The 27847-nt window shown below is 51.4% G+C and overlaps 1 protein-coding gene across 3 annotated transcripts in view; it reads right to left on the reverse strand.

Moving 5' to 3' along the window:
- Positions 1 to 343: 343 nt before the first annotated feature.
- The window catches only part of ctdp1 (CTD (carboxy-terminal domain, RNA polymerase II, polypeptide A) phosphatase, subunit 1), a 52919-nt gene continuing 25415 nt past the window's right edge, over positions 344 to 27847 (reverse strand). For all 3 annotated transcript variants that reach the window (XM_061717462.1, XM_061717463.1, XM_061717464.1), the window contains 5 exons: positions 25139 to 25274; positions 24167 to 24376; positions 23229 to 23376; positions 8255 to 8469; positions 344 to 1129 (listed from right to left, as the gene is read on the reverse strand). In XM_061717462.1, coding sequence (XP_061573446.1) covers positions 922 to 1129; positions 8255 to 8469; positions 23229 to 23376; positions 24167 to 24376; positions 25139 to 25274 — 917 coding nt within the window. In that variant the 3' untranslated portion in view covers positions 344 to 921. The remainder of the gene's footprint in view (positions 1130 to 8254; positions 8470 to 23228; positions 23377 to 24166; positions 24377 to 25138; positions 25275 to 27847) is intronic.

Genomic DNA, 27847 nt, shown 5'->3' on the forward strand with positions numbered 1-27847 from the left:
AGGTGAAAATTGTTGTTTTTTTCCAACGGCTTTTCAACTTTTTTCTCGAAATTTTGAGAAAAATGTCGAGAAAAAAGTCAAAATTTTGAGAAAAAAGTCGAAATGTCGAGAGAAAAAAAGTCAGACATTTTATGAAAAAGGTTGAAATGTCGACAAAACTTTGTTTTATCGTTTTATTTGACAATTGTAAACCTGTTTCAAGTCAATTCTCACTTAAAATAAGTAGAAAAATCTGCCAGTGGAACCAGATTTATCTTTTCATTACAAGCTAAACAATCTGGTTCCACTGGCAGATTTTTCTACTTATTTCAACTGAAAATCTACTTGAAACAGGTGAAAATTGATGTTTTTTTCCAGTGATTCTTGTTTTAAGTGGAATGAGATTTTTTGACTAAAAATGAGACATTTTAACCAGAAATAAGACAAATATTCCTGGTAATAAAAGAGTTTTTGCAGTGGAGGTTTGTCTTCCTCCTCCTCCTCTTCCTCACATGAAGTCCTCCAGCTCTTCCTCCTCCTCCTCTTCCTCACATGAAGTCCTCCAGCTCTTCCTCCTCCTCCTCTTCCTCACATGAAGTCCTCCAGCTCTTCCTCCTCCTCCTCTTCCTCACATGAAGTCCTCCAGCTCTTCCTCCTCCTCCTCTTCCTCACATGAAGTCCTCCAGCTCTTCCTCCTCCTCCTCTTCCTCACATGAAGTCCTCTTCCTCCTCCTCCTCTTCCTCACATGAAGTCCTCCAGCTCTTCCTCCTCCTCCTCTTCCTCACATGAAGTCCTCCAGCTCTTCCTCCTCCTCCTCTTCCTCACATGAAGTCCTCCAGCTCTTCCTCCTCCTCCTCTTCCTCACATGAAGTCCTCCAGCTCTTCCTCCTCCTCCTCTTCCTCACATGAAGTCCTCCAGCTCTTCCTCCTCCTCCTCTTCCTCACATGAAGTCCTCCAGCTCGGCCTCCAGAGCCGCTAACATCTCGTCGGCCTCCGAGCTGCTTCCTCCCTCGTCCTCGTTGGAATCTCTGGACGACTCGTCGGCCGACGACGACTCCTTCTCCTCCTTCTTCTTCTCCTCCTTTTCCTTCTCCTTCTTCTCCTCCGTCTCTTCCACCTTCACCTCATCGAGCTTCCGCTTGACGCCCCTGAAAAACAAGAAACCATTTAGGACAGGAAGACTTTCCTCCTCCAGCCACCAGGGGGCAGTAGGACCGGTACAGACCGGTACAGACCGGTCTGTACCGGTCCTGTTAGAGACCGGTACAGACCGGTCTCTAACATCTCCAGCTGATCCAGAATGCAGCAGCACGAGTACTGACAGGAATTAGCAGGAGAGACCACGTCTCTCCAGTGTTAGCGTCGCTCCATTGGCTACCTGTAAAATTCAGAATCCAATTTAAAATTTTATTACCTGCGTATAAAGCCCAAAACGGCTTAGCTCTGCAGTATTTACAAGACCTGATAGAGCCTTATGTTCCTGTCAGAGCTCTCTGCTCTCAGAGTGCAGGTTTACTCGTAGTTCCTAGAGTATCTAAATGTAGATTTGGAGGGCGGGTGTTCTGCTAGTAAGTTATTTACAAGACCTGATAGAGCCTTATGTTCCTGGCAGAGCTCTCCGTTCTCAGAGTGCAGGTTTACTCGTAGTTCCTAGAGTATCTAAATGTAGATTTGGAGGGCGGGCGTTCTGCTATCAGGCACCATTACTATGGAACCAACTTCCAATCTGGGTTAAGGAGGCTGAGGAGACCAGGTCCAGGTCCAGGTCCAGGTCCTGGTCCCGGTCCAGGTCCTGGTCCTGGTCCAGGTCCAGGTCCAGGTCCAGGACCAGGACCAGGTCCAGGTCCAGGTCCTGGTCCTGGTCCAGGTTTTTCCCTCCTAAAGGGGAGTTTGTACCTCCATTGTTTATGTAATAATTGCTCGGGGGTTTATGTTCATGTTCATGTTCTGGTTCTGGTTCTGGAAACATCCTGGAGAAACTATTTTGGAATAGACGCTATAGAAATAAAACTGAATTGAATTGAATATCGTATAAATTGTAGATTGCCAAACAGAAATAATATCAATGTAAATGTGTCTTTGATTCCTGTTCTAGTGTCTTAAACCCTGATAAAAATATTAAAAACCAACATTAAAAACCAAATTCACAGCTGCTGAACTTAATCCGGCTGATGAAATTAATAAAGTTTTATTCTATTCTTCTTTTACTTTTTTTATTGAGGGCAATTTACAAGAACGATAGAAATATCAATATTTTCCCCTTTTTTTAACTTTTCATAACAATAATTAAACAAAAATAAAGAAATAATAATAATGAAAGAAAAAATAATAAATATAAATAAATCCAATGGTACATTTCTGATGTTTTATTTGGATTCTTTTGATGTTTAATCATTTAATCATTGTGGTTTTTCCTGTTCTTTTCCATCAGGGTGGTGTTAATTACATGTATTTATCCTCTGGAGAATCAGGGTGGTGTTTTTACCTGTAATTACACGTATTTATCAGAATCAGTTCCAGCGTGATCAGGGTGGTGTTTCTGTAATTACACGTGTTTATCAGAATCACTTCCCAGCGTGATCCTCCCACCAGACCGAGATATTTTCAGCTTCACACGTCGCCGTCTGACGACCTGAGACTTTACAAGTTCATCGCCCCGTTCTGACGTCGTTATAACCTGCTCAGGCTGAAGCTTTCACACTCATCTTCACGTGGAAATAAATGAGCTTTCACTCTCTCACCTTCACATGAAATAAATGTTCTCCAGAGAGACTACAGAGAAACTGCAGAGAAAGTGCAGAGAGACTACAGAGAAAGTGCAGAGAAAGTGCAGAGAAAGTGCAGAGAGACTACAGAGAAAGTGCAGAGAAACTACAGAGAAAGTGCAGAGAAACTACAGAGAAAGTGCAGAGAAAGTGCAGAGAAAGTGCAGAGAAAGTGCAGAGAAAGTGCAGAGAGACTACAGAGAAAGTGCAGAGAGACTACAGAGAAACTGCAGAGAGACTACAGAGAAACTGCAGAGAAACTGCAGAGAAAGTGCAGAGAGACTACAGAGAAAGTGCAGAGAGACTACAGAGAAAGTGCAGAGAGACTACAGAGAAAGTGCAGAGAAACTGCAGAGAAACTGCAGAGAGACTACAGAGAAACTGCAGAGAAACTACAGAGAAAGTGCAGAGAGACTACAGAGAAACTGCAGAGAAACTACAGAGAAAGTGCAGAGAAAGTGCAGAGAGACTACAGAGAGACTACAGAGAAACTGCAGAGAAACTACAGAGAAAGTGCAGAGAGACTACAGAGAAAGTGCAGAGAAACTACAGAGACTACAGAGAAACTACAGAGAGACTACAGAGAAAGTGCAGAGAGACTACAGAGAAAGTGCAGAGAGACTACAGAGAAACTGCAGAGAGACTACAGAGAAAGTGCAGAGAGACTACAGAGAAAGTGCAGAGAGACTGCAGAGAAAGTGCAGAGAGACTGCAGAGAGACTACAGAGAAACTGCAGAGAAACTACAGAGAAAGTGCAGAGAGACTACAGAGAAAGTGCAGAGAAACTACAGAGAGACTACAGAGAGACTACAGAGAAAGTGCAGAGAAAGTGCAGAGAGACTGCAGAGAGACTACAGAGAAAGTGCAGAGAGACTACAGAGAAACTGCAGAGAAACTACAGAGAAAGTGCAGAGAAACTGCAGAGAGACTACAGAGAAAGTGCAGAGAAACTACAGAGAAACTGCAGAGAGACTACAGAGAAAGTGCAGAGAAACTACAGAGAAACTGCAGAGAGACTACAGAGAAACTGCAGAGAAACTACAGAGAAAGTGCAGAGAAACTACAGAGAAACTGCAGAGAGACTACAGAGAAACTGCAGAGAAACTACAGAGAAAGTGCAGAGAAAGTGCAGAGAGACTACAGAGAAACTGCAGAGAAACTACAGAGAAAGTGCAGAGAAAGTGCAGAGAGACTACAGAGAAAGTGCAGAGAGACTACAGAGAAAGTGCAGAGAGACTACAGAGAAAGTGCAGAGAGACTACAGAGAAACTGCAGAGAAACTACAGAGAAAGTGCAGAGAGACTACAGAGAAAGTGCAGAGAAACTACAGAGAGACTACAGAGAAACTGCAGAGAGACTACAGAGAAAGTGCAGAGAGACTACAGAGAAAGTGCAGAGAGACTACAGAGAAACTGCAGAGAGACTACAGAGAAAGTGCAGAGAAGCTGCAGAGAGACTACAGAGAAAGTGCAGAGAGACTACAGAGAAAGTGCAGAGAGACTACAGAGAGACTACAGAGAGACTACAGAGAAACTGCAGAGAGACTACAGAGAAAGTGCAGAGAGACTACAGAGAAAGTGCAGAGAGACTACAGAGAAAGTGCAGAGAGACTACAGAGAAAGTGCAGAGAGACTACAGAGAAAGTGCAGAGAGACTACAGAGAAAGTGCAGAGAGACTACAGAGAAAGTGCAGAGAGACTACAGAGAAAGTGCAGAGAGACTACAGAGAAAGTGCAGAGAGACTACAGAGAAAGTGCAGAGAGACTACAGAGAAAGTGCAGAGAGTCTACAGAGAGACTACAGAGAGACTACAGAGAAAGTGCAGAGAAAGTGCTGGAGCAGCAGGAAATTAAAAACCCTGATAACATGATCCAGTTAAAAGAGAAGACACTGATAACAACATGAGCTGCTAACGGATAAAACTGCTATAAAGGGTTGGTTTAACTCACTACAATCAGTATTTCTCTAAACTGCTATAAAGGGTTGGTTTAACTCACTATAATAAGTATTTGTCAAGAGGATCAGACGTCCAAACATCCAAACTCTGACAACTCAAATACTTTACATGTTTCAGTCCGGACTGAGAAACGTTTACGGAGAACAACAAACGTCATGTGAACTCTGGACTTAGTGACTGAAATTAGCTTTAATGTTCCTCCTAAAATGACCGCCTTGTCAAAGACTAAAAGAAAGGCCCAATCCCAATCTCCACCCTAAACCCTCAAACCCTGAGCCCTCACAGACTTTCAGTGACGTCAGCGTCACGTGATCAAGTGTGCGAGGGTGTGAGGGCTCCAAATGGTATAAATAGGAATGGGACACACTTAGCAGAAACCGGAAACAAGTCAGATAAAAACGTCTGTTTTTTGGGGGGTTTTTTTCAATAAACTTTATTTAAAATTTCAATTTACAAAATTCCTAGTCAGATCAAAATGTTACGTACCGGTATTATAAGTTTGGGAATGATCATCCGGATGTTTGAAAACAAAGTGGTAGCCTATATAAAGGAGCATAAAATTCAACAAAGAACACAATTTAAACATGCGCACAGTACAATATGTATTTCCTTGTTAACATTGTCTTTCTTTCAATCTACCCATACCAGCACATCCAGTACGCCAGGATCAATCGCAGAGTAATTTCTTTTTTGTAAGCGCGTGTAAACTGAGTTAAATATTCCAGCTGTGTTATGACCATCTAATATTACTTTCCATTTTTCAGCATGATGTCATTTCATTTTTGTAAGAGAGCGTATAAATTGATGGTAACCTGAGCTAAATATTACAGTTATCTTATTACTATTTACTGCAACGTTTTTGTTCAACTTGCTGAAATTGTTTACATTTTGTGGTCATAAATAAATGAATAACCAAATTACTGCCTGACTTGTTTGTGTTGGATCTAAAACTATCTTGCTAGTATTTACATGTATGCATTTCTGTTAACAAAGGGAATCTTAATTCAAACACTGTACTCAGATTCAAGAAAAGCAAGTCTTGTTTATTCAACACCAGCAGGTCAACTGAGGATTTGTCTAATCCAGTGCTTCTCAATCCTGGTCCTCGTGTTCCCTGTCCTGCATGTTTTAGATGTTTCCCTGCACCAACACAGCTGATTCTAATTAAAGGTCCTAGTTAGCTTGTCACCAAGGTCTGCACAGCTCTGTTGATGACACAGGTACTTTTATCACGGTGTGCTGAAGCAGGGTAGCATCTAAAACATGCAGGACAGGGGCCCACGAGGACCAGGATTGAAAAACACTGGTCTAATATAAAATGAAAACAAATGAAATTGAACCTCAAATTATGAATAAAAAAATGATGAAGAAAACAACATTTTGTCCTCCATCTTCCCACAAATGTCAATTAACTTAGATAACTGGTCATCCCTCTTCAAGCAACAGCAGCCGAGGCTCATGGGTAATATATTTATCAGCATCGCCGTGGCAACGGCAGCCGAGGCTCATGGGTAATATATTCATATATTTATCAGCGTCGCCGTGGCAACGGCAGCCGAGGCTCATGGGTAATATATGATTATACGCTGCAGGACCTGGTCTGACCTGGACCCCCAGACCCCCCAGACCAGGACCTGGACCCCCCAGACCTGAAGTGAAGTCCAGAGATTCATCAGCACCAGAACCATCAGAGCTGCAGGAGCCAGAACTGAACCTTCACCAGGTCCTGCAGGACTAGGGGGACCAGGAGGACCAGGTCCTGCAGGACCAGAGAGACCAGGAGGACCAGGTCCTGCAGGACCAGGAGGACCAGGAGGACCAGGTCCTGCAGGAGAGACCAGGAGGACCAGGTCCTGCAGGACCAGGGAGACCAGGAGGACCAGGTCCAGCAGGACCAGGGAGACCAGGAGGACCAGGGAGACCAGGAGGACCAGGTCCTGCAGGACCAGGGAGACCAGGAGGACCAGGTCCTGCAGGACCAGCAGGACCAGGTCCTGCAGGACCAGGGGGACCAGGAGGACCAGGTCCAGCAGGACCAGGGAGACCAGGAGGACCAGGGAGACCAGGAGGACCAGGTCCTGCAGGACCAGGGAGACCAGGAGGACCAGGTCCTGCAGGACCAGGGAGACCAGGAGGACCAGGTCCTGCAGGACCAGGGAGACCAGGAGGACCAGGTCCTGCAGGACCAGGGAGACCAGGAGGACCAGGTCCTGCAGGACCAGGGAGACCAGGAGGACCAGGTCCTGCAGGACCAGGGAGACCAGGAGGACCAGGTCCTGCAGGACCAGGGAGACCAGGAGGACCAGGTCCTGCAGGACCAGGGAGACCAGGAGGACCAGGTCCTGCAGGACCAGGGAGACCAGGAGGACCAGGTCCTGCAGGACCAGGGAGACCAGGAGGACCAGGTCCTGCAGGACCAGGGAGACCAGGAGGACCAGGTCCTGCAGGACCAGGGAGACCAGGAGGACCAGGTCCTGCAGGACCAGAGAGACCAGGAGGACCAGGTCCTGCAGGACCAGGAGAGACCAGGAGGACCAGGTCCTGCAGGACCAGGGAGACCAGGAGGACCAGGTCCTGCAGGACCAGGGAGACCAGGAGGACCAGGTCCTGCAGGACCAGAGAGACCAGGAGGACCAGGTCCTGCAGGACCAGAGAGACCAGGAGGACCAGGTCCTGCAGGACCAGGGAGACCAGGAGGACCAGGTCCTGCAGGACCAGGAGAGACCAGGAGGACCAGGTCCTGCAGGACCAGGGAGACCAGGAGGACCAGGTCCTGCAGGACCAGAGAGACCAGGAGGACCAGGTCCTGCAGGACCAGGAGAGACCAGGTCCTGCAGGACCAGGGAGACCAGGAGAGACCAGGTCCTGCAGGACCAGAGAGACCAGGAGGACCAGGTCCTGCAGGACCAGGGAGACCAGGTCCTGGAGGACCAGGTCCTGCAGGACCAGGGAGACCAGGGAGACCAGGAGGACCAGGTCCTGCAGGACCAGGGAGACCAGGAGAGACCAGGTCCTGCAGGACCAGGGAGACCAGGAGAGACCAGGTCCTGCAGGACCAGGGAGATCAGGTCCACCAGGAGAGACCAGGTCCACCAGGACAGACCAGGTCCTGGGGGTCTACAGGGAACAGGTGTGCTGGTGGGCGGTTCTCACCTGGGGACCAGGAGGACCAGGTCCTGGAGGACCAGGTCCTGGAGGACCAGGTCTCCCTGGTCCTCCAGGTCCACCAGGGAGACCAGGTCCACCAGGAGAGACCAGGTCCTGGGGGTCTACAGTGAACAGGTGTGGGGGTGGGCGGTTCTCACCTGCAGGACCTGGTCTCCTGGTCTCCCAGGTCCTGGAGGACCTGGGAGACCAGGAGAGACCAGGTCCTGGGGGTCTACAGTGAACAGGTGTGCTGGTGGGCGGGTTCTCACCTGGGGACCAGGAGGACCAGGTCCTGGAGGACCAGGTCCTGCAGGACCAGGGAGACCAGGTCCACCAGGTCCACCAGGACAGACCTGGACCTGGGGGTCTACAGTGAACAGGTGTGCTGGTGGGCGGTTCTCACCTGGGGACTCGCTGGACTGGACCGGACTGGACTGAAGACGTCTGAGGAGCCTGTTTCACTGCTGGGACCGGCGGGACCAGACCTGGTCCTGGTCCGGGACCAGGACCAGGTCTGGGTCCTGGTCCTGGTCCCGGCTGCTGCTCCTCGGGACCTGGAACCTCCTTCCCTGGATCCTCGGCCTCGTTGTCGCTCTCCTCCCCCAACATGTCGTCCACCTGGAGAGAGAGAGTCATGAGACCTGGTCCTGGTTCTGGTCTGAGACCTGGTCCTGGTTCTGGTTCTGGTCCTGGTCCTGGTTCTGGTCTGAGACCTGGTCCTGGTTCTGGTCCTGGTCTCAGACCTGGTCCAGGACACGCACAACGCGCACCGTACGGTGAGGGCTACGCTGTAGCCTGCTAGCACCTCCAAAACATGGAACTACACCTCGAGGCGACGCAGACCAAACGCAGACCAACGCAGACCGACGCAGACCAAACGCAGACCAACGCAGACCAACGCAGACCAAACGCAGACCAAACGCAGACCAAACACAGACCAAACGCAGACCAAACGCAGACCAAACGCAGACCAAACGCAGACCAAACGCAGACCAACGCAGACCAACGCAGACCAAACGCAGACCAAACGCAGACCAAACGCAGACCAAACGCAGACCAACGCAGACCAAACGCAGACCAAACGCAGACCAAACGCAGACCAAACGCAGACCAAACGCAGACCAAACGCAGACCAAACGCAGACCAACGCAGACCGACGCAGACCGACGCAGACCAAACGCAGACCCAACGCAGACCGACGCAGACCAAACGCAGACCAAACGCAGACCAAACGCAGACCCAACGCAGACCCAACGCAGACCGACGCAGACCAACGCAGACCAACGCAGACCGACGCAGACCAACGCAGACCAACGCAGACCAACGCAGACCAACGCAGACCAAACGCAGACCCAACGCAGACCAACGCAGACCGACGCAGACCAACGCAGACCGACGCAGACCAACGCAGACCAACGCAGACCAACGCAGACCAACGCAGACCAAACGCAGACCAACGCAGACCGACGCAGACCAACGCAGACCAAACGCAGACCAAACGCAGACCGACGCAGACCAAACGCAGACCAACGCAGACCAAACGCAGACCAACACAGACCAACGCAGACCAACCCAGACCCAACGCAGACCAACACAGACCAACGCAGACCAACGCAGACCGACGCAGACCAACGCAGACCGACGCAGACCAAACGCAGACCAACGCAGACCAAACGCAGACCAACACAGACCAACGCAGACCAACGCAGACCAACGCAGACCAAACGCAGACCAACGCAGACCAAACGCAGACCAAACGCAGACCAAACGCAGACCAAACGCAGACCAAACGCAGACCAAACGCAGACCAAACGCAGACCAAACGCAGACCAAACGCAGACCAACGCAGACCAAACGCAGACCAAACGCAGACCAAACGCAGACCAAACGCAGACCAAACGCAGACCAAACGCAGACCAACGCAGACCAACGCAGACCGACGCAGACCGACGCAGACCAAACACAGACCGACGCAGACCAACGCAGACCAAACGCAGACCAAACGCAGACCAAACGCAGACCAAACGCAGACCAACGCAGACCAAACGCAGACCAAACGCAGACCAAACGCAGACCAAACGCAGACCAAACGCAGACCAAACGCAGACCAACGCAGACCGACGCAGACCGACGCAGACCAAACGCAGACCCAACGCAGACCGACGCAGACCAAACGCAGACCAAACGCAGACCCAACGCAGACCCAACGCAGACCGACGCAGACCAACGCAGACCAACGCAGACCGACGCAGACCAACGCAGACCAACGCAGACCGACGCAGACCAAACGCAGACCGACGCAGACCAACGCAGACCAAACGCAGACCAAACGCAGACCAAACGCAGACCAAACGCAGACCAACGCAGACCAAACGCAGACCAAACGCAGACCAAACGCAGACCAAACGCAGACCAAACGCAGACCAAACGCAGACCAACGCAGACCGACGCAGACCGACGCAGACCAAACGCAGACCCAACGCAGACCGACGCAGACCAAACGCAGACCAAACGCAGACCCAACGCAGACCCAACGCAGACCGACGCAGACCAACGCAGACCAACGCAGACCGACGCAGACCAACGCAGACCAAACGCAGACCAACGCAGACCGACGCAGACCAACGCAGACCAAACGCAGACCAAACGCAGACCCAACGCAGACCCAACGCAGACCGACGCAGACCAACGCAGACCAACGCAGACCAACGCAGACCAACGCAGACCAACGCAGACCAAACGCAGACCAACGCAGACCGACGCAGACCAAACGCAGACCCAACGCAGACCCAACGCAGACCAACGCAGACCGACGCAGACCAACGCAGACCGACGCAGACCAACGCAGACCAACGCAGACCAACGCAGACCAACGCAGACCAAACGCAGACCCAACGCAGACCAACGCAGACCGACGCAGACCAACGCAGACCGACGCAGACCAACGCAGACCAACGCAGACCAACGCAGACCAACGCAGACCAAACGCAGACCAACGCAGACCGACGCAGACCAACGCAGACCAAACGCAGACCAAACGCAGACCGACGCAGACCAAACGCAGACCAACGCAGACCAAACGCAGACCAACACAGACCAACGCAGACCAACCCAGACCCAACGCAGACCGACGCAGACCAACGCAGACCAACGCAGACCGACGCAGACCAAACGCAGACCAACGCAGACCAAACGCAGACCAACACAGACCAACGCAGACCAACGCAGACCAACGCAGACCAAACGCAGACCAACGCAGACCGACGCAGACCAACGCAGACCAAACGCAGACCAAACGCAGACCGACGCAGACCAAACGCAGACCAACGCAGACCAAACGCAGACCAACGCAGACCAAACGCAGACCAACGCAGACCGACGCAGACCGACGCAGACCAAACGCAGACCCAACGCAGACCGACGCAGACCAACACAGACCAAACGCAGACCAAACGCAGACCCAACGCAGACCGACGCAGACCAACGCAGACCGACGCAGACCGACGCAGACCAAACGCAGACCAAACGCAGACCGACGCAGACCAAACGCAGACCAACGCAGACCAAACGCAGACCAACCCAGACCAAACGCAGACCAACACAGACCAACGAAGACCAACGCAGACCAACGCAGACCAAACGCAGACCAACGCAGACCAACGCAGACCAAACGCAGACCAACGCAGACCAAACGCAGACCAACACAGACCAACGCAGACCAACGCAGACCAAACGCAGACCAACACAGACCAACGCAGACCAACGCAGACCAACGCAGACCAAACGCAGACCAACACAGACCAACGCAGACCAACGCAGACCAACGCAGACCAAACGCAGACCAACACAGACCAACGCAGACCAACGCAGACCAAACGCAGACCAACGCAGACCAAACGCAGACCAACGCAGACCAAACGCAGACCAACGCAGACCAAACGCAGACCAACGCAGACCAACGCAGACCAAACGCAGACCAACGCAGACCAAACGCAGACCAACGCAGACCGACGCAGACCGACGCAGACCCACGCAGACTGACGCAGACCAAACGCAGACCAACGCAGACCAACGCAGACCAACGCAGACCAACGCAGACCAACGCAGACCAAACGCAGACCAAACGCAGACCGACGCAGACCAAACGCAGACCAACGCAGACCAAACGCAGACCAACACAGACCAACGCAGACCAACGCAGACCAACCCAGACCAAACGCAGACCAACACAGACCAACGCAGACCAACGCAGACCAACGCAGACCAAACGCAGACCAACGCAGACCAACGCAGACCAAACGCAGACCAACGCAGACCAAACGCAGACCAACACAGACCAACGCAGACCAACGCAGACCAACCCAGACCAAACGCAGACCAACACAGACCAACGCAGACCAACGCAGACCAAACGCAGACCAACACAGACCAACGCAGACCAACGCAGACCAAACGCAGACCAACGCAGACCAAACGCAGACCAACGCAGACCAAACGCAGACCAACGCAGACCAAACGCAGACCAACGCAGACCAACGCAGACCAAACGCAGACCAACGCAGACCAACGCAGACCAACGCAGACCAACGCAGACCAACGCAGACCAAACGCAGACCAAACGCAGACCGACGCAGACCAAACGCAGACCAACGCAGACCAAACGCAGACCAACACAGACCAACGCAGACCAACGCAGACCAACGCAGACCGACGCAGACCGACGCAGACCAACGCAGACCAACGCAGACCAACGCAGACCAAACGCAGACCAAACGCAGACCAACGCAGACCAACGCAGACCAACGCAGACCGACGCAGACCGACGCAGACCAACGCAGACCAACGCAGACCGACGCAGACCAACGCAGACCAACGCAGACCGACGCAGACCAAACGCAGACCGACGCAGACCAACGCAGACCAAACGCAGACCAAACGCAGACCAAACGCAGACCAAACGCAGACCAACGCAGACCAAACGCAGACCAAACGCAGACCAAACGCAGACCAAACGCAGACCAAACGCAGACCAAACGCAGACCAACGCAGACCGACGCAGACCGACGCAGACCAAACGCAGACCCAACGCAGACCGACGCAGACCAAACGCAGACCAAACGCAGACCCAACGCAGACCCAACGCAGACCGACGCAGACCAACGCAGACCAACGCAGACCGACGCAGACCAACGCAGACCAAACGCAGACCAACGCAGACCGACGCAGACCAACGCAGACCAAACGCAGACCAAACGCAGACCCAACGCAGACCCAACGCAGACCGACGCAGACCAACGCAGACCAACGCAGACCAACGCAGACCAACGCAGACCAACGCAGACCAAACGCAGACCAACGCAGACCGACGCAGACCAAACGCAGACCCAACGCAGACCCAACGCAGACCAACGCAGACCGACGCAGACCAACGCAGACCGACGCAGACCAACGCAGACCAACGCAGACCAACGCAGACCAACGCAGACCAAACGCAGACCCAACGCAGACCAACGCAGACCGACGCAGACCAACGCAGACCGACGCAGACCAACGCAGACCAACGCAGACCAACGCAGACCAACGCAGACCAAACGCAGACCAACGCAGACCGACGCAGACCAACGCAGACCAAACGCAGACCAAACGCAGACCGACGCAGACCAAACGCAGACCAACGCAGACCAAACGCAGACCAACACAGACCAACGCAGACCAACCCAGACCCAACGCAGACCGACGCAGACCAACGCAGACCAACGCAGACCGACGCAGACCAAACGCAGACCAACGCAGACCAAACGCAGACCAACACAGACCAACGCAGACCAACGCAGACCAACGCAGACCAAACGCAGACCAACGCAGACCGACGCAGACCAACGCAGACCAAACGCAGACCAAACGCAGACCGACGCAGACCAAACGCAGACCAACGCAGACCAAACGCAGACCAACGCAGACCAAACGCAGACCAACGCAGACCGACGCAGACCGACGCAGACCAAACGCAGACCCAACGCAGACCGACGCAGACCAACACAGACCAAACGCAGACCAAACGCAGACCCAACGCAGACCGACGCAGACCAACGCAGACCGACGCAGACCGACGCAGACCAAACGCAGACCAAACGCAGACCGACGCAGACCAAACGCAGACCAACGCAGACCAAACGCAGACCAACCCAGACCAAACGCAGACCAACACAGACCAACGAAGACCAACGCAGACCAACGCAGACCAAACGCAGACCAACGCAGACCAACGCAGACCAAACGCAGACCAACGCAGACCAAACGCAGACCAACACAGACCAACGCAGACCAACGCAGACCAAACGCAGACCAACACAGACCAACGCAGACCAACGCAGACCAACGCAGACCAAACGCAGACCAACACAGACCAACGCAGACCAACGCAGACCAACGCAGACCAAACGCAGACCAACACAGACCAACGCAGACCAACGCAGACCAAACGCAGACCAACGCAGACCAAACGCAGACCAACGCAGACCAAACGCAGACCAACGCAGACCAAACGCAGACCAACGCAGACCAACGCAGACCAAACGCAGACCAACGCAGACCAAACGCAGACCAACGCAGACCGACGCAGACCGACGCAGACCCACGCAGACTGACGCAGACCAAACGCAGACCAACGCAGACCAACGCAGACCAACGCAGACCAACGCAGACCAACGCAGACCAAACGCAGACCAAACGCAGACCGACGCAGACCAAACGCAGACCAACGCAGACCAAACGCAGACCAACACAGACCAACGCAGACCAACGCAGACCAACCCAGACCAAACGCAGACCAACACAGACCAACGCAGACCAACGCAGACCAACGCAGACCAAACGCAGACCAACGCAGACCAACGCAGACCAAACGCAGACCAACGCAGACCAAACGCAGACCAACACAGACCAACGCAGACCAACGCAGACCAACCCAGACCAAACGCAGACCAACACAGACCAACGCAGACCAACGCAGACCAAACGCAGACCAACACAGACCAACGCAGACCAACGCAGACCAAACGCAGACCAACGCAGACCAAACGCAGACCAACGCAGACCAAACGCAGACCAACGCAGACCAAACGCAGACCAACGCAGACCAACGCAGACCAAACGCAGACCAACGCAGACCAACGCAGACCAACGCAGACCAACGCAGACCAACGCAGACCAAACGCAGACCAAACGCAGACCGACGCAGACCAAACGCAGACCAACGCAGACCAAACGCAGACCAACACAGACCAACGCAGACCAACGCAGACCAACGCAGACCGACGCAGACCGACGCAGACCAACGCAGACCAACGCAGACCAACGCAGACCAAACGCAGACCAAACGCAGACCAACGCAGACCAACGCAGACCAACGCAGACCGACGCAGACCGACGCAGACCAACGCAGACCAAACGCAGACCAAACGCAGACCAACGCAGACCAACGCAGACCAACGCAGACCAACATAGACCAACATAGACCAACGCAGACCAACGCAGACCAACGCAGACCAACGCAGACCAACGCAGACCAACGCAGACCCAACACAGACCAACGCAGACCAAACGCAGACCGACGCAGACCAAACGCAGACCAACGCAGACCGACGCAGACCAAACGCAGACCAACGCAGACCAAACGCAGACCAAACGCAGACCAAACGCAGACCAACGCAGACCAAACGCAGACCAACGCAGACCAACGCAGACCAACGCAGACCAACGCAGACCAACGCAGACCAACGCAGACCAAACGCAGACCAAACGCAGACCAACGCAGACCAACGCAGACCAACGCAGACCAACGCAGACCAACGCAGACCAACGCAGACCAACGCAGACCAACGCAGACCAACACAGACCAACGCAGACCCACGCAGACCAAACGCAGACCAACGCAGACCAAACGCAGACCAACGCAGACCAACGCAGACCGACGCAGACCAAACGCAGACCAAACGCAGACCAACACAGACCAACGCAGACCAACGCAGACCAACACAGACCAACGCAGACCAACGCAGACCAAACGCAGACCAAACGCAGACCAACGCAGACCAACGCAGACCAACGCAGACCAACGCAGACCAACGCAGACCAACGCAGACCAACGCAGACCAACACAGACCAACGCAGACCAAACGCAGACCAACACAGACCAACGCAGACCGACGCAGACCAAACGCAGACCAACGCAGACCGACGCAGACCAAACGCAGACCAACGCAGACCGACGCAGACCGACGCAGACCAAACGCAGACCAACGCAGACCAAACGCAGACCAAACGCAGACCAACGCAGACCAACGCAGACCGACGCAGACCAAACGCAGACCAACGCAGACCAAACGCAGACCAAACGCAGACCAACGCAGACCAACGCAGACCAAACGCAGACCAAACGCAGACCAACGCAGACCGACGCAGACCAACGCAGACCGACGCAGACCAACGCAGACCAACGCAGACCGACGCAGACCAACGCAGACCAAACGCAGACCAAACGCAGACCAACGCAGACCGACGCAGACCAACGCAGACCAACGCAGACCCAACGCAGACCAAACGCAGACCGACGCAGACCCAACGCAGACCGACGCAGACCAACGCAGACCAACGCAGACCAACGCAGACCGACGCAGACCAACGCAGACCGACGCAGACCAACGCAGACAAACGCAGACCGACGCAGACCAAACGCAGACCAACGCAGACCAAACGCAGACCAACGCAGACCAAACGCAGACCAACGCAGACCAACGCAGACCAAACGCAGACCAACGCAGACCAACGCAGACCAAACGCAGACCAACGCAGACCAACGCAGACCAAACGCAGACCAACGCAGACCAACGCAGACCAAACGCAGACCAACGCAGACCAACGCAGACCAACGCAGACCAACGCAGACCAAACGCAGACCAAACGCAGACCAACGCAGACCAACGCAGACCAAACGCAGACCAACGCAGACCAAACGCAGACCAACGCAGACCAACGCAGACCAACGCAGACCAACGCAGACCAAACGCAGACCAACACAGACCAACACAGACCAAACGCAGACCAACGCAGACCAACGCAGACCAAACACAGACCAAACGCAGACCAACGCAGACCAACGCAGACCAACGCAGACCAACACAGACCAACGCAGACCAACACAGACCAAACGCAGACCAAACGCAGACCAACGCAGACCAAACGCAGACCAAACGCAGACCAAACGCAGACCAACGCAGACCAACGCAGACCAACACAGACCAAACGCAGACCAACACAGACCAAACGCAGACCAACGCAGACCAACGCAGACCAAACGCAGACCAAACGCAGACCAAACGCAGACCAACGCAGACCAAACGCAGACCAACGCAGACCAACGCAGACCAACGCAGACCAACACAGACCAAACGCAGACCAACGCAGACCAAACGCAGACCGAGAGGCTGTGATTGTTCGCTTGGTAGCAACGCATTTCCTGTTTCCGGTTCGTGATGCAGTCGTGAACTTTCAGCTCTTTTCTTCGTGTGTGTGGGATTATTTTGTCTTGGTTTTTTGCACAATAGTTGTCCTTATGTTTTTGATTCACTGTGACCGGAAAAAACTGGAAGCTAAACAAAGTATCAGCTAGCGCTCTGGGGGGTTTTGCACCGCGGAGAAATGGAGTGACGGAGAAGTCCGAAGGTTCACGACGGCGTCGCGGCAACGGCGTCGCGGCAACGGCGTCGCGGCAACGGCGTCGCGGCAACGGCGTCGCGGCAACGGCGTCGCGGCAACGGCGTCGCGGCAACGGCGTCGCGGCAACGGCGTCGCGGCAACGGCGTCGCGGCAACGGCGTCGCGGCAACGGCGTCGCGGCAACGGCGTCGCGGCAACGGCGTCGCGGCAACGGCGTCGCGGCAACGGCGTCGCGGCAACGGCGTCGCGGCAACGGCGTCGCGGCAACGGCGTCGCGGCAACGGCGTCGCGGCAACGGCGTCGCGGCAACGGCTCTGCGTTGGTTTAACGCAGAACCGTAATCCAGCCTTTAGTTTTAGGTTAATATATAGGTTAATAGAATAGATACATAGGTTGTAGGTTAATAGAATAGATAGATAATAGGTTGCAGGTTAATAGATATATAATAGGTTGTAGTTCATAGATGTCCAGCCTTTAGTTGCAGGTTCATATATAGGTTAATAGAATAGATAAATAGGTTGCAGGTTAATAGATTTCCAGCCCACGACCACAGATTCCTGGTTACAGCTGATCTACAAGCTGCTGATCTACAAGCTGCTGATCTACAAGCTGCTGCACCAGAGCGTGGTGACGCTGAAGCATCCTTCCTTCTCTTCACTCGGCTAACAAGGAAACAACAAGGAAACATCAGTCCCAGAAAGGTCAGCCGGTCTGGTATAAACTACCGCTGCTCTTCTCTGCAGGTAAACCAGACCACCTCGTAACCGCTGGTGACATTTAAATGTGAAGCGTCTGCCTGACTCGTACGTAAACCTGCTCCGGCCAATTAAATCCTGTTCTCCCTCTGAGCCCTGGAGATCCTGGTGTTTCAGAATGTCAGGCTGCCCTTTAGCGCTTTAGCCCTTTAGCGCTTTAGCCCTTTAGCGGAGTCCCAGCTGACATTAAAGTTTCTACTAAAGATTCATCTTTCCCTCCGTTTACTCTCTGATCAGCCGTGAAACAGACGTTTAACAGGAACTAGTCGTGTTTGCAAGATCAGGAACGTGGAACTATATCCGTCCACCCACACATCGTTACACCAATCCATCCATCCATCCATCATCCATCCATCCATCATCCATCATCCATCATCCATCCATCCATCCATCATCCATCCATCCATCCATCCATCCATCCACCCACACATCGTTACACCAATCCATCCATCCATCATCCATCCATCATCCATCCATCATCCATCCATCCATCCATCCATCCATCCTCCATCCATCCATCCATCCATCCATCCACCCACACATCGTTACACCAATCCATCCATCCATCATCCATCCATCATCCATCCATCCATCCATCCATCATCTATCCATCCATCCATCCATCCATCATCCATCCATCCATCCATCCATCCATCCACCCACACATCGTTACACCAATCCATCCATCATCCATCATCCATCCATCCATCATCCATCCATCATCTATCCATCCATCCATCCATCCATCCATCCATCCATCCATCCATCCATCCATCCATCCATCCATCCATCATCCATCATCCATCCATCCCGTGAGGTTAAATCAACCTTTAAACTTGTTTTGTCCTTATGAAACTGTCACATGCTTTGTCAACAAAAGTCACAACAGCCACTTCCTGATCTACTCAGGTTTTGGACTGTTCTGGTGACGTCTGTCTACTGTAGTGTCAGTATTCAATCACACGTCATCACTTCCCTCCCATTATCTACTGTTCACTGTGCTTATATGGTCATTTCCTGTCAAGTTTCTCAATAAAAGCATGATGCAGGAGGAGGAACTTTGGGGGAGCTCAGGAGTTCTCAATGAGAGCCTCGTTGCCCTGCTCTCCTCTGCTCCCCCTCCTGCAGGAGAGGTCCAGGTCCAGGTCCAGGTCCAGGACCAGGTTCCTGCAGGCCTGACTCCCGGCCTCGTTGCTCTGCACTCCTCTGCTCCCCCCCTCCTGCAGGAGAGGTCCAGGACCAGGACCAGGTCCCTGCAGGCCTGACTCCTGGCCTCGTTGCCCTGCTCTCCTCTGCTCCCCCCCTCCTGCAGGAGAAGTCCAGGTCCAGGTCCAGGTCCAGGACCAGGTCCCTGCAGGCCTGACTCCCGGCCTCTTTGCCCTGCACTCCTCTGCTCCCCCTCCTGCAGAGGTGCGTTAAAACCATTCCAAGCAGTCTCTGTGTCTTTCCTCGTTATGAACTTATGTAATGTTGATTTAGACCTAACATTTTCTGGTGCCGAAACCCGGGATCCCAACATCTGTGGCGTCGGGCCGATGTGGCGTCAAACAGCTGTTCTGATTTCAGCGACGAGGCCATGGTCCTGCACCAATCCAGGCCGGGTGACGGGTCCCCCAAGCCAGGAAGGGCACCGAGACTGGGTAAGAAAATACTCCTCTTGATAAATACCTGGGGTATTACGTGTTACTTTAATAGATGCTAGCCTGGGGTTAGCCTGCGGTCTGGGACCCACTCTAAGTCAGGGACTTAAAAAGTAATGGTATGGAAAGGTCAGGGACTTCACCAACGCCCACGGGTCTGGGACCCAACGAGAGGAGGTTTCTATTGGAATGGGTTTTATTGTCTGTCTGTCTTGTCTAACGTTCATGACTGAAACGGTCTATTGACAATGTTGGGGTTTCCAAATCGTGAAGCAAAGTTTCAATTGTTCACTAAACTGATCAGCGCTAAAACCAAACTGTCAAAAAGGAAACTTATGGGCTCAAAGAAACTTAAAGTTAAAATAACTGGCTAAAATAGCAGACGCGTAGTTAAGCTGAGACTTATTGTAAGCCTAAAATAATTTCTAAAAGACTTAGTCGATGGGAGACGTCCCTAAAACTAGGTGAAAAAAAGATTGGGAAAAATCTTTTGCGAAATAATATACAGGAACTTTAAAAGATTGAAAATCAACTAATTTAAGGCTAAAAACAAAACTGATCAAAATGTTCAAAATGGGACAAGGTTCCAGCAGGAGGAAAAGAAAGTTGCAAACCTGTAAAAGAATAGCATAAAGAGATGTGGTTTGATGGGAGATTGGAAAGTAGAGGAAAGGGGCTGCTGCTGCAAAAAGCTGCAGCAGGGCCAAAGGTCATGGTGTGTGTGTGTAGACAGCTGCATCAGTGTGTGTGTAAGCTCCATGTTGCCTGTCTGGCTGCGCGTTCACAAGAAGCTGCATGGATGAGGCTTGGTGAATCCTGAGGGAGGTGTCCTCTCATTGGAGAGGATACCTAGATGTCCATGGGGTCCATGGGGTGAGTGTTAAATTTTCTATGGGGAAGTTTTTGTTAAAATGATACAAATAACTGACTTCTTTAGATGGTGTGATCTGTGTCTGACGAGGGAGACTTTTTGTCTGCTGGACAACAGAAGACCGTCAGAGGGCGCTTTGGCTAGTGTTTCAAGTGAGAAACTCCCGTCTTGAGGAGGCAGAGAAATGAAGTAATGAAGCGTTTGAATCATTCTAAGCCCTGAATGGAGGCATGGTGACGTAGAATTGTCAAATTGGGTTAATTCACCGTTGAATGGTTGCAGATTACTTTTGTAATACTGTATTTGACCCGGATCGTATGGAAATGTGATTCTTGGCATTGTAAGTATGATATGTGTATGATTGGGTTGACTGTTACATGAGCGTGGAAACTTATCAATCATTTTTCTTTACTTTATCTGTCGGAAAGTCACGTACTGATGATTGACAGCTTCATCAGGTTGGGTTTCGTCCCGTGAAATCAGCGCTGTTGTGTTTTGGATACAGTGGAGGGGCGTGTTCATAAGCCTACTGTCAGTTGCGTGTCAGTGACATTTTACAACAAGTTATATATGTGTGTGTGTTGTAGGGCTGGGCGATTTTGGACAAAAATAAAATCCCGATTTTTCTCTCTGAAAACCCGATTTTCGATTTTGATTTTTTTGGTAAAACTACAAAAGACTATGGAATAAATTGTTTAAAATATTTTATCTTTATTTTTAAAGATAAATAGCAAACAAATTTCCCTATTGGGAATGAAGTGCAATTGAAAGATACTGTAAATCCTCCTTGAGTTTAGTAAAGTGACAACATATACAATTTTCTTGACCAAAGATGACTAGACGAGCTCTGTCTGTAATGCAGCTGCAAAAAAGGAAAATCCATTTTCCGATTTTCCTTTTTTAACATCGATTTTGATTAATAAATCCGATTTAGATTTAAAATCGATTAATCGCACAGCCCTAGTGTGTTGTTACTTTCATAAAACCATAACCCACTTGGGTTGAAATAAGAACATTTGGAAATAAGAAAGTTCTGTGGATCTTGACTAAGATAGGAGACAGAATTTAACAGGTTTTGCCCCCATCTAATCTAAGGTGACGGCAGGGGGGATCTCTGGGGGTCATAGAGATAACCGACCCTAGAGAATCATTAAGTCAGGCTGCCGACTTGCCAGGGTGCAAAGGTCAAGAAGTGGGAGATTATCTGGGGAGAAGTCAGGACTCTGGCAGCCCTGACCCTCCTCTATCCTCTGTTGACATCCAGCTCAACTTCTAGTTGGCATACGAAACAATGCTGCGAAGCAAACCAGTACTTCCAGAAAACCTATTACCCCTGGTGGTTAAATTGAGCCATGGGAAGTCTCATGTCTCAAACAGGAGGGAAGGAAGGGTATAGTAATCAAAATATAAGTATTCAAATACCTACTTTAAATTTTTTTGTAGGAGCAGGCCTAGTGGAACGAACTAATGACACTGTTAAAGCTAAGGCTCCGCTCAGCTAAGGCTAAGCTGAAGGAGAGATACACTCTCGAAGTGGATGAGTGAACTGTTTGCGGAACAGATGTTCAAAGTTCTTGTAAGCTGCTGCTTTCTCCTCTCTCTCCTAAGCAGGAACTGCTGAAACCAGGTGACCAGATTCTGATTTGAGTGGTGAGACGAAAAACGTGGTCCAGACTGCAACCCCGACAGCAGTAAAGGCTGCTGAACGATCTACGTGGGTTCACCAGTCACAGTGCAAGCTAGTAGGAAACTTTCCAGAACCTGAGTAGGCCGGAAGTCGGACGGTATCAAAACCCTTGTCCGCTGAAGAACTCACCTGACGCCTACTCACCAGCCACGGGCCTGAAGAAGACTAGCCCAAACTGACAACAGACTGGAGAGGAGTCCGAGAGATGGAAGAAACTTGTCCACTAATGAGTCAGGCTGACATGTTAGGAATTGTTCCTCAAACTCTTTACTTACATTGTTGTTGTAATTTAGGCTGTACGTTCATCCCTGATGAAACTGGTGCTGAAGCTAATGTTACCAAAGCTATAGCCGAATTACGTCAGTTGGCCAAAGTCGTGTCAGAATCATCCATCCATCCATCCATCCATCCATCCATCCATCCATCCATCCATCCATCCATCCATCCATCCATCCATCCATCCATCCATCCATCCATCCATCCACCCACACATCGTTACACCAATCCATCCATCCATACATACATCCATACATCCGCGCATGACGCGCATGACCATGCGCATGACGTCACAGGTCCCCCCCAGGTCCAGGTCCAGGTCTCTACCCCCCCCAGGTCCAGGTCCATGTCCAGGTCCAGGTCCAGGTCTCTACCCCCCCCCCAGGTCCAGGTCCAGGTCTCTACCCCCCCAGGTCCAGGTCCAGGTCTCACCTCCTTGTCCATGCTGTCCAGGTCTTCCTTACAGAGCGTGTAGAGGGGGAGACTCTCCGACATGCTGGGCTGACGTTTCCTGCGTGAAGGACCGGGTTGGTCGCCGTCCGGGTTACTGCTGCTTCCTGCAGCCTCGCCCTGCTGGGACCTGCAGAATATTAGTAATATTGGTATTATTATTATTATTATTATTATTATTATTATTATTATTATTACTATTATTAATATTATTATTACTATTATTAATATTATTATTGCTATTATTACTATTATTATTATTATTAGGGCACGAGCACCTACAAAAGGCCCTATTGTATCTGTAGGAATTGTTCTCGTTTTTCTTCCGACTAAATGAGGTCTTTTTCCCCCTAAACGTGCCCAAAAGTCACCAAATTTTTCACCAAGCCAGGCCTGGTGATAAATGTGATATTTAATGGTTTGCATTAATGGGCGTGGCCTAACGGCTCAACAGCGCCCCCTAGAAAACTTTGTGCCTCAAGCCCCACAATACGGTTTGACGTACATGCACGAAAATCGGTACACACCTGTATCATGTCACAACTTAAAGAAAAGTCTCTTGGAGCCATGGCCGAACGTGCACCCAGGTGTGTTATACATCAAAATGTGCGTCTCCATCCTCCGACACCACGCATTACTTTTCTCTTTCAAAAGTGTTACCGTGGCGATGCTAGACGCCAAAAAGCGCGCCCCCACCCTTCATCTGATTGGTCCATATTTGATAGTTCCTACTTTCTGCCATAACTTTTGAATGGTCCTCCCTCCCTCCCTCATCCCTCACCCCCCCTAGAACCGTACCTGGGGCCCCCCCTCCCTCATCCCTCACCCCCCCCCCCCAGAACGGTACCTGGGGCCGGGCCCCCAAGGGCCCCTGGGGCCCCCCCTCCCTCCCACATCCCTCACCCCCCCTAGAACCGTACCTGGGGCCGGGCTGCTCCTGGTAGGCTGGTGAAGGCTGATGGGGCCCCTGGGGCCCCCGGGGGCTCCTGCGGATCAGCTTCCCGGTAACCGGGTCGTAGGTGCGAGACTCCGGGGCAGCAGGTGCAGGTCTGGGGGCGACGGGGGCCGAAGGGGGGGCCGGCCTGCTCAGGGAACCAGGACCGTCTGGGAACGACGCTGGACTGCTGCTCCTGCAGGAAGAGAGGGTTTATCAGGGGGTGCAGCTGCTCCTGCAGGAAGAGAGGGTTTATCAGGGGGTGCAGCTGCTCCTGCAGGAAGAGAGGGTTTATCAGGGGGTGCAGCTGCTCCTGCAGGAAGAGAGGGTTTATCAGGGGGTGCAGCTGCTCCTGCAGGAAGAGAGGGTTTATCAGGGGGTGCAGCTGCTCCTGCAGGAAGAGAGGGTTTATCAGGGGGTGCAGCTGCTCCTGCAGGAAGAGAGGGTTTATCAGGGGGTGCAGCTGCTCCTGGAGGAAGAGAGGGTTTATCAGGGGGTGCAGCTGCTCCTCCACCCTCTCCCAGACCCCCCACCCCCCTACCGTAGTCTGTAGTCCTCCTTCAGGGGGTACAGCTGCTCCCCCACCCTCTCCCAGACCCCCCACCCCCCTACCGTAGTCTGTAGTCCTCCTTCAGGGGGTACAGCTGCTCCCCCACCCTCTACCGTAGTCTGTAGTCCTCCTTCAGGGGGTGCAGCTGCTCCCCCACCCCCTACCGTAGTCTGTAGTCCTCCTTCAGGGGGTACAGCTGCTCCCCCACCCTCTCCCAGACCCCTCACCCCCTACCGTAGTCTGTAGTCCTCCTTCAGGGGGTACAGCTGCTCCTCCACCCTCTCCCAGACCCCTCACCCCCTACCGTAGTCTGTAGTCCTCCTTCAGGGGGTACAGCTGCTCCCCCACCCCCCTACCGTAGTCTGTAGTCCTCCTTCAGGGGGTACAGCTGCTCCCCCACCCCCCTACCTTAGTCTGTAGTCCTCCTTCAGGGGGTACAGCTGCTCCTCCACCCTCTCCCAGCGCTCCAGGCAGCTCCACAGCCAGTCCGGGTTCACCACGTGGAGGTTCCTGCATCCCTGGGCCTGCCGGACCTTCTCCGTACCTGGATCACAGGAAGGAATCAATCAATCATTGATTGATTGATTGGTTGCATCACAGGAACGATGTGGTTTACAGATGTTTTTGGTTTTACTGGATCTAAAAAGCACCAATGACTTGCAGTTACAAACGATGGAGCAGACGTTTAAAATCAACCATGGACTCAGTTCTGATCAGTCTCCTCCCGTGTACAAGTACAGAAACTCCTGTTTTTGAGTAAAATACTTTGATATATCGATTATATATATACGATTCATGTATCACGATACGATTCATGTATCACCATACGATTCATGTATCACGATACAATTCATTTATCACAATATGATTCATGTATCACAATACATGTATCGTGATATATGTATCACGATACATGTATCACGATATGATACATGTATCACCATACATGTATCGTGATATATGTATCACGATACATGTATCATGATACATGTATCGTGATACATGTATCATATCGCGATACATGTATCACGATATGATACATGTATCACGATACATGTATCACCATACATGTATCGTGATATATGTATCACGATACATGTATCACGATACATGTATCATATCGCGATACATGTATCACGATACAATTCATGTATCACGATATGATTCATGTATCACGATACAATTCATGTATCACGATACGATTCATGTATCACGATACGATTCATGTATCACGATATGATTCATGTATCACGATATGATACATGCATCACAATACGATTCATGTATCACGATACATGAATCACGATACGATTCATGTATCACGATACGATTCATGTATCACGATACATGAATCACGATACGATTCATGTATCACAATACGATTCATGTATCACGATACGATTCATGTATCACGATACATGAATCACGATACGATTCATGTATCACGATACGATTCATGTATCACGATACAATTCATGTATCACGATACATGAATCACGATACGATTAATGTATCACGATACGATTCATTTATCACGATACATGTATCACAATACGATTCATGTATCACAATACATGTATCACAATACGATTCATGTATCACGATACATGTATCACAATACGATTCATGTATCACGATACATGTATCACAATACGATTCATGTATCACGATACATGTATCACAATACGATTCATGTATCACAATACATGTATCACGATACGATTCATGTATCACGATACGATACATGTATCACGATACGATTCATGTATCACGATACGATTCATGTATCACGATACGATTCATGTATCACAATACGATTCATGTATCGCAATACGATACATGTATCACGATACATGTATCACGATACATGTATCACGATACGATTCATGTATCACGATACATGTATCATATCGTGATACATGATAATAATAATAATGACTTGGATTTATTTAGCTCCTTCAAGGCACCCAGAGCTTTACAGAGATCATTATTCATTCATACACATCCTCACTGGTGGTGGTAGCTACGTTTGTAGCCACAGCTGCTACGTCTGTAGCCACAGCTGCTACGTCTGTAGCCACAGCTGCTACGTCTGTAGCCACGGCTGCTACGTTTGTAGCCACGGCTGCTACGTCTGTAGCCACAGCTGCTACGTTTGTAGCCACAGCTGCCCTGGGGCAGACTGACGGAAGCGTGGCTGCCATATCGCGCCTAACGGCCCCTCCGACCACCACCAACATTCATACACATTCACACGGGGCAGGTGGGTAAGGTGTCTTGCCCAAGGACACCACGACAGCAAACTGGGACGGAGCGGGATTCAAACCGCCGACCTTCCGATCATTGGATCATCTACCACCTGAGCTACTGCCGTATACATGTATCGTGATACATGTATCGTGATACATGTATCACAATATGATTCATGTATCGTATCATGATACATGAATCATATCGTGATACATGTATCACGATATGATTCATGTATTGTGATTCATATATCACGAAACGATACATGTATCACGATATAATATATGTATCACGATACATGTATTGTATCGTGAGGTTCTTGCCAAAACACAACCTTAGTCCCTCTTCTTCCGGCTCTCAGTGAAGGCGGACGCTTTTTCTGCTCCTCTCCCTCCTTATCTGCCCTGCTGCTGCTTTTGTCCTGTCTCGTCTTCAGAGTCTCTCCTTTTCACTCCTCCCAAACTCTACAATCATGGAATTGATTAACTGGTCCCTCAGTACCATTGACCAAATTTTTGCAACGAGAAGCCAGGGGGTAAGGGAGCCCTCCTGCCCTGATGGGACATTCTTTGCTGGTTACACGATGGACGCGTACAAGAACTGGCGGCCGATGTGTCTCAAAAATGTATCTGTCGAGGATGTTGAGGACGCCTTCATAATTGGATTTATGATAGCAGGATTTCTTCTAATTGGAGTGGGGATCTTCCTGGCCTATCGACCATCGCGGAAGGCTGTGGGAGCCGTTCTGGCCTCTCTGAGCTGCTGAAGCTGCTGAAGGATTGAGCACGGGGCTCCGCACTCAGACTGTAACACTGGGAGAGCAGGGCCGCAAGCTGGATGTGATTCTTGAACAGAATCGTAGGCTAG

This window comes from Cololabis saira, unplaced genomic scaffold, assembly GCF_033807715.1.
Source record: "Cololabis saira isolate AMF1-May2022 unplaced genomic scaffold, fColSai1.1 scf147, whole genome shotgun sequence".
NCBI classification, from domain to species: domain Eukaryota; kingdom Metazoa; phylum Chordata; class Actinopteri; order Beloniformes; family Belonidae; genus Cololabis; species Cololabis saira.